The sequence below is a fragment of the Setaria italica genome, chromosome IX (assembly GCF_000263155.2).
Source record: "Setaria italica strain Yugu1 chromosome IX, Setaria_italica_v2.0, whole genome shotgun sequence".
Classification (NCBI taxonomy): Eukaryota; Viridiplantae; Streptophyta; class Magnoliopsida; order Poales; family Poaceae; genus Setaria; species Setaria italica.
This window is the reverse complement of record NC_028458.1, coordinates 52,159,675-52,168,327: the sequence shown is the minus strand read 5'-3', so window position 1 is coordinate 52,168,327 and position 8,653 is coordinate 52,159,675. Positions and strand designations below refer to the sequence as shown.

Below are 8,653 nucleotides of genomic sequence, written 5' to 3'. Positions count from 1 at the left end.
AGGCGTAGCAGAAGGGCACCATTTGTATCTTGGACTTGTAGAGCTTCAGTCTCATGGCCATGGGGGATGGCACCGAAATCTGTTGCTGCGCATTCCTTGCGGATTTTGCTTCCAGGGACGCCTCAATACCAAACTGCTGTCGTTGATGAAACCATACCATATAGATCCTCAACGATCACTCGAAAGCACATGTGAAGGTAAAAATTCAAGCTCAAGATGTAATTAGGACTGCCAAAATGATTATCTGCCCATATCAATATCATCAATAGCAGTTGAGAATGGCTTGGTTCTCAACAGCTATTTGTAGCTCAATCCTGACTTCCATTATTCCATAGACCTCCAACCCCCTGCTGAACAAACCAAATAAAACCCCAGTCACCACCATGCTGCAGTGTTCAGAAATAACGGGAAGCGCAACAGCAAGCAATTGGGTGAAGCTTGGCCCAAGAAACCGGTCACCAACTTATTACGATTAAAGGAGGCCATCACGACGAAGGTATTCATTCGGTAAGCAACATCTTACAACATGGGCACAGGGCATCCAAGCATTTCCTTGTTTATTTCCTACTCCGGACCCAGCATGTACCACCACTTTTGAAGGAACACACACTGCGACTTCCTGGAGCCTCCGGCTTATGCTTATGTCTCCAGAATATGTACATTGGTGGGGAAGCACAGCTGCCACCATTATATGCCATTTTGTCAGTCTCCACTCTTTCGCAAACTTCCTTGCACTTCAGGTCCCGCTTAAGTACTTTTTGTACTTGCTTTGGGCAAGACTAAGTAAGAAGTCGGTGAACATGATCTCATATCCCGGCATTTTCCCAAAACCTGCGCAGTTAAAAAAGTCAAGAATATACCATCAGGAGATACTATTGTAAGGAAATGACCATGTCCTAGTATTCAATACAATGTTCTTCTAATGTATTTTCTAAGAGATGAAGCACCGCACGGCATGGTGGTTTTAAGTGCAAACTGTATCCACAATATTTTTCGGTAATGGGAAAAGGAATCGTCTTCTGAAGTGGCAAGGATTCCTATCTCCATACAATATCATAGAAAGGACCATAAAATCATGCACATGACGATTTGGAGGAGTTTATTCACAACACAAAATACTTCTGTTATGAGGTCCCTTATGGCCAAGAACAACTGTATCTGGAGACGAACTAAACATAATTAGCTAGGCTACCTTTGCCCCAACAAAAACAAGATTTGTCATGCAGAAGATACCATACTGGAACATTTTCTGTGTGGACAGAGATAGAGAACAACAGAAATGAAGAGGACAAATGCCAGGTATGAATGACAGGGTCGCGGGGATAGCAGGGATAGCAAAGTAACCACACCTGGGAAGTAGTTGATGTCAATTATGTAGTACCGATCTTTGGTTCCAAGTTCTCTAATCATATCTACGTTGAACAATCTCAAGCCCTGCAAGTTTTTTTTTCCCACGTCAGAGTGAGGAAACAAATAAAACAGATATGTGCAGTTCAAAACAAGAACTCTCATACCAGCCGGCTACGAAGCTCCCTCCCTAGTTTCTCTAGAAGTGGCCTTGGAGGAAGCTCTATCATGTACAAGAAAGCCATGTTAAGTAATGTAACCAAAAGTTCATTTGCTGCAATTGAAAATATGCAGCAAGAAAATCACATTATATAATCTATTTTTCTAGTTGACCAAATTTTGTCCTGGACGTCAGAATCATGACTGACTGAGATATTGACTGTTCAACTCATTTGCATTGACAATTCTAAGGACAAATTGCATCTTGAATTAAGGAGTCGCTTATATTAATGAAAAAGGTAACATCAACACTGCAGAAGTCCCACCTGCAATAAGAGGGTCAAGTTCTGCATCATCCGCACTTGCTGCAGCACATGAAACTCTTGGCAACCGATAGACGCCCACATTGTTTAGTAAGTCATATGCGTTAACATCTGGTAGAGAGAATCTGCGGACAACCTTTACCGTTTCACCAATGATATACACCTTAAAGAGGATCCCGCCTGTAGAGGCAATAAATCAGATCCCACATTTCTACTGTTTCAGGGCAAAGTGTCAGGATACTGAAAGAAACTAACAATATAGATGGAACCAGAAAATCAGAACCTACCATGGTTTATGAATTCCTGTAGAACCAGCGGTGGATGAAGCATTGACAAGGATGCCTCATCATATGCAAGATAGAGCTCATGGCCTTTAGATGTCCCATCAACAACCAATGGCTTGGCAACTGCAAGAGGATAAGTACTTTCAGTCAAACAATTTCCATTATTAGCTCTGGATAGCAAAGAAAAAGTCTATGTAGCCAGTTATTTAAGTATGGAAACAGCTTAAGCACAAAGCTCCAGCAGCAGAGTGAGTTAAAATCTGCAGCTGAAACAATGGCCGCAAAGCCAAAAGTGTTTTTGGCGAGAAAGGAGAAGAAGGAATCAACCCATTCTGCTGTTTCTGGTTTCTGGGATTCTGCCTTCTGCAGCAAATCTAGGAAACAAAGGTGTGCCACGTGCATTTCAAGTGGACTGAAAAATTGGAGCAAAGAAGCTCACAAGCTACTAAGCAAGCACATATATAAACAATAATGATGGAGCTTGATGGGAAATGATTTTGCAGCCTAGCTACGGTAGCCCGCACAATGACAAGGAGAGAACCAATCTACCAACATAAGGGGAAAAATAGAATAAAATATTGTAATCAATTAAGTATAAAATGCAAGTCTCAGAGCATAAACCAAATTGAGCAGACCTGATTATTTCAAACAAATTACTCACAGGATGACAGCATTTTCCAATGTTCTTTATCCAAATAATTGATAGCTTCAAGATCAGAATCAATTACCCAAGGGCCAGGTTAGTCCAGCCATGGATACAGCTGTTGGTATGGAGGATGGATCCTTTGTGATCACCAGTTGGCGTGGGGTACAAACTTCTCCTGCCATATTTCAAGGCACATATAATCACATGTTTAATGCTAACACAGCATGTCCTCTGAAAATTTAAATTAAATATGCACTTTTGGAAGACTTTTATGAATAGCAATATGCTACATCTTTACGATCAATCAAGAAAAAATTTCTGCCAATTTGAACGACAGTTGTCCTTGAAATCTCCCAACAGTAGACATGAAGGAACTCAACCAAGACATTCCATTTTTCTAATAGCTAGGAGTAAATATAGTACCGTGATAATTCATAAGTTCGAATAAAGAACTAAATAGCAACCTTAATTAGAAATTCCATGGTTCACAATCAATGGAATAAAACCTTACTGAAAGAAATTAAATGGCAAACATTTTATGTGCCATTATTATGAGAAAAAGTCTCTTCCTTCCTAGTATTGCAGTTGCACGATAATTTGGTTGGAACAGGATAGGTGATTGTGTTAATATCTTAATGATCAGATGGAAGTTAACTTAGACTATGAAAACATTAAAAAACTAAATGAACAGTATCATCATTCCTTCTAAACCTGCGTGTGATATTACCATAGAGATTTGACAGGTTCAGATCAGCCACTTCCTCGAGCATTGATTGTCGATTGTTCAGATGCTCAATAGCATTAGGTGGGTCAAGAACAGTAACTTCTGGATGTTCTTCGTGATAGTCCTACAAGAAAATGGAAGAAATTAAGTTAGCAGAGCTATGCAAAGCGGTAATATCGACTTGCAAGCCAAGAACAAAGTACAGCAATTATGATAATCTTGTGATCAACTGATATTGCAAAACAGAATGCTGGCAGCAGCTTTCCCGAAGATGTGTCAGCGGACAGTTTTAAGGAAAAAATAGAAGAAGAAAAAACATGCAAAGTGAGTTATATGGCATGATCTTACCTCCAGAACCTGCTGCCACTCCTTGCTAGTAATCTGCAGAAGGAAGCAAGAACTCTTTCAGGATGGTTAAATAACATAACCTGCACAGATTCTGAGGATCTTTTTTTGGGAAGCATTAAGAACAATTCGCCTTATTCCAGGATCAGAAAGTTCACGAGAAAGAACGGTTCTTCCACAAAACATAAGATGATATAGGTCCTGTGCAGCTGCATTCTTTCTATTACAGTTTAAAATAGGATGTGACTGACCTTGTGCAAAATAACATCAAAAGGGCCTTGTTCTGAGAGGGGAAGAGACTCATCAATGGATACAAAAGTGATTCCATTCTTCCTGCCAAAGCACATGATAAGAAACTCATCAAGCAGCAAGAGGAAAAATAAAATATTGGCAAGAGCCACAACATTCAATTCAACATGCAGAGCTAGAAACACAAAATATTACAGAAAATATTCATGCAGTATGCCATCAATTTAAATTTAGCAACAGCATAAGACTCAAATCAGAAACATAAAGGGATGTTAGAAGGGTGTACCTCCAGGGGTAAAGAAAGGACTGTTACATGAGTGAACTACATTGTATCAGAACATTTATTGTTCAAGTTACAGAAAGGACTACAGGAGAAACTCAATTGGTTTGAGGGTACGAAAATTATCAAGGAAAACTGCTCAACTTTGTGAAAAATATTTTCCTTGTCAAATTTATTTTATTTTACTTTTCCCACAACTTTCCTTATGTCTATAGCCTGGGAAGCATTTTACAAGGGCAAATTGCATCATATCAAAATGCAGGGAAACAGGGCATTTACTTTTAGGTTACTTACAATCTCAAGAAATCAGAAACTCAAACGATCGCAAATTAGACAAACAATTCAAGCAAAAAAACACTTTATTGTGCATAAAAATATTCTCCTTAATTGTGTTTTTCTTTATTAGTGTACATGTGTTCCTTAATTTTTGTCACAGATGAATCAACAAGTAAACAATTGAATCAGCTTGGCTCTTAATCCAGAGAACTAACATGAAAAGATTGTTTGTTGGCGGCCCATGTTGCCATCAAATCTAGCGATTGAGCAAGTAAAGTATTAATGAATACGGCAGACACACTCCCATCAATAAGTTGTCATTTTCCATGTGATGTGCTTATCCACAGGAATATTCCAAATTAGAATCCCAGATACCAACCAACAAGGATTAGCGCGCTTTGGCCCATTCCGCCAACTTGATACGATAATATAAAGCTATTGACTATTGAGACCCCCTCAACATGGGATGCACATATAGGGCATATCTACTGATGCCATAGGAATTCCAAATAAACACTTGCCAGCTGCATCTGAGTACTAGTAAATCATTAACCCAGCATGCTTCACTCAGAAGCCACTCTCACTGGCCGCTCCCGCCAACTTTGCGCTCCAGTGGAGGTCCGATTCGATCACTATTTGACTAGTGCAGCAAGGAATAGAATAGCATTCCCCTCCACCCCATGCCGCGGAAATTATAATTCTTTCAACACCAGAATACTTTCCTGGTAATTGGTATCGCATTACCCTGTTCATTCAAAATTCTTCTGGCCAGCAAGAACTAGGCAGAACAGCATTGGATGAAGACACAAACGAAAGTTTGCTTATCAAACCATGCATCGTCTTCATCCCTCAAAATTTTCACCATTTTCATCCAAAAGCAACATCTTCCAAACTCTTTGGGCTATTAAAAGAACAAAACGAAACAATCGCGGAATTCCTCGCCGCCCGACCAACAAATACTAACGAAAAATCACTCATTCCCCTAGAAATCCATCGCCACTCGGCATCCCGCAAGAAATCTCAAATCGTCACTACATTCCCTCTGGGCGGTGATCCAGGCTTTTACCTCGCCAGCTGGAGCAGCTTGGGCTGGAGGAAGCTCTTCACCTTCTTCTTCGTGAGGGCGTAGCCCACCACTAGCCTGGGCGCCGTGGCCGCCGCCGCCGCCGCGCCCATGAGCGGCGGCGACAGCACCGACGAGGCCATCGCAGCTCCCTCCTCTCCCTCCCCTTCCATCTGATCCAGTACATCCGCGTGCAGGCGCATCCCCGCGGGTCTTAAAGCTAAATCTCGTCGCAAATGGACAAGGAGCGGAAAGATAATCGGAAGCGTCACGGTTAAGCCTGCGGCGTGGGGGTGGGGTCCAGCTGGGGTGGTACTTCGCGCGGGAGAGGTAACTGAAGCGGGGTGGCAAGCAAGGCGAGGGGAGCGGCACTGGCAGCGAGGATTCGGTGGGCGAAATTTTGGCCTTCGCGGAGCTCTTAATAATGGCGGATTGGCGAGACGAGTGGAAAACGGAGGAGGAAGAGAGCGGGCGGGTATTTGTAGACGACGAAGGGAGAATGGGTGATTCTCTGCGCCTACAATTCACCTGCCCCATCCTTTCAAACAAAAAAAGGTCATCTGCAACCGGATTATTTCAACTTGCTACAGCTTGTGTAATTGTGTAGCACCAACAAAACCTACAGTTCTTTTTAGCTCACAAAAAATAACTATTTTACGGATGTTAGATGAGAAATTAGTGGAGAATTTGATATTTCGCATCTTCACTACCTATTTCGTAACGCTCTCGTCCATTGTCCTACCTTCACAACTCTAATCTAGATTACCGTGGTCTAGCAAAAGAGGGTATAACAGGATATGGATGCCAGCATCAAATGACGACTGGATAATGACAAATCAAGGCATGTTAAGATTTAAGAGGATATAATTGGAGCCTTATGTAGCTACAATATAAAGTATCGATATGGTGCCAATAAGTTGTTGGGTTGACCAGTTAGCTTTTTACTGGCGATTGTGCATAGGTAGCATGAATAGTAATATGGCAAATACGAAAACAAGTGATGCACCCCACAACCCAACGTAGAGTGGGAGGGATGGCATTAAAGTATGTACTTATTCAGAACAATCAAATCATATGTCAATGAGATTTTTAGATAAAAATAAAATCCGACCTACTATATTCACATCATGAATATATACAACCAAAAGTTACAAGAGTTCTTATACTCTAATCCTTAATACTGAGGGGTTAATAACATAAGAAAGAAAGTTCTAGGATAAAGAAAGAAAGCTAAAAGCCTAAGCTTCAGTCTTCTTCTTCATCCATATTTCAACCTTGCATTGTCTTTATGCATCACCGATCCATCGCATCTCTCGCCTGCTTAGAAGCTTGATGTCGGAATCGTCCTGCTAAAAAACTCGTAGCACAGTGACTAGGTAATGAATATCAGTCTAAAGGACTTCCAAGGCGACGCCTTCAAGGAGGACACGACATCAAAGACGCCATCATCGTCCATCCGGCAAGCCGGAGTTAGATTTTCACCTGGAGCATCACTGACCTTTGCCTGGAGATAGGTGAGTCCTAAAATTTAGTAACAATATCTATGAAAGGTTAATAGTTAACCATATACAACATTTACAAACAAAGCATATGGACTAATTTTCTTCCAAACCGTATAATTAATTGTTGAAAAACCCTATCGTACATACATCTATGAGCCCACCAGAAGGTTTGGACGGTTCTGCATATAGGGCTGAACGCCGAGACGCATCTGACATGGAGACCATGGTGCATGGCGGTTGCGTCTACATGGAAAGATAGGAACTAGTCGAGGATTAGGAAAGTGCTTGTTGTAATAAGAGTAGAACTCCTCTAGTCGTATCCAACTAGTATTCTTATAAATCAACCAACATGTAACCCTACTCCTAACTATATAAGGCGAGGCAGGGACCCCCTCCAAAGCAATTCAATCCAACCAACACACCAAATGTAGGGTATTACGCTATTCAACGGCCCGAACCTGTCTAAATCGTGTGTCTGCGTTTACCTTCGAGTTCCTGATCTCAACAAGCCCCACCAACCAAAACACTACCTCAGGCATCCCCTCGGTAGGTTATAAAACTGCATTTACCTCATATACTCAAGTGGTTTTGGCATGACCGCATGAGCATTCCATGTACTCGTATGACTATATCAACAAAGAGTGACAAGGCATACAACAAATACTTATATAGACAATGCTTTAGAATTCCTGAGCAACTACAACTAATTCAAGCGGATCAGAACAGCCTTGACAACTCGAATTTTATCATTCACCGAAAAATTCCCAGTATGCGTTCAACCACCAACACATTACGTTCTTGGGTTGAAATTCAGACCAAAACTACCGTGACATTGGCACATTGCCACCACTCGGAAGAGCACATCAAATCAAATTGATTATTATAGAAGAAGGGGAAAAAAACCATGCTAGCGAACCAAAAGTTCAACTCTGCTGCCTGTACGTAGTGCTACTAATCCGTAGTCCGTGGCAATTCCACGTGTCGTTGCACTGTTTTTTTTGTCACCAAAAAGATTTGATGACAGGCGTAGGTCTATGGACTATGGCCACAAAGATTCCTTGTCCTATTTCCCCTCGTGCCTCAGCCGTCCAAAGATCCGCGTGGAGCGTCTACGCGGCCACGAGGCGGGCGGGACACACGTGGCGGACTGGCGGTGGAAGCGCGCACGCTTCACGAGCCGTACCGCCTGCACCCTCTCTGTCAGGTGGCCCCGCCTGTTCGGCCCCGATGTCTCTGAATCTTCCCTTTGCTCCTTGCGATCTACGAGCTGGACAACGACCGACCTACGTGTGTGGCTAAGCATACCCTGGTAAGCTACTGAGAATCGCAATCACTGATGATCGCTAGTCACCTCCCAGCTTCACGATTTGCTCAGCTACAAGGGTTTCTCTACTGATGACTGTCTAAACAAAGGTCACACTCAACAGCGAAACGCAATAATATGCTCAGGTGCTA

At 42.1% G+C, this 8,653-nt stretch overlaps 1 protein-coding gene across 1 annotated transcript; it reads right to left on the bottom strand.

The window, feature by feature from the left end:
• Window positions 1–427: 427 nt before the first annotated feature.
• Window positions 428–6,172, bottom strand: LOC101775806 (inositol-tetrakisphosphate 1-kinase 2). Its single transcript, XM_004985060.3, has 10 exons — window positions 5,700–6,172; window positions 4,080–4,161; window positions 3,832–3,864; window positions 3,487–3,607; window positions 2,842–2,934; window positions 2,117–2,236; window positions 1,833–2,009; window positions 1,515–1,570; window positions 1,350–1,434; window positions 428–831 (listed from the first exon to the last, which is right to left on the bottom strand). Exons 1-10 carry the CDS (start codon window positions 5,897–5,899, stop codon window positions 737–739), a joined length of 1,062 nt encoding a protein of 353 aa, XP_004985117.1. The 5' UTR covers window positions 5,900–6,172; the 3' UTR covers window positions 428–736.
• Window positions 6,173–8,653: the final 2,481 nt, after the last annotated feature.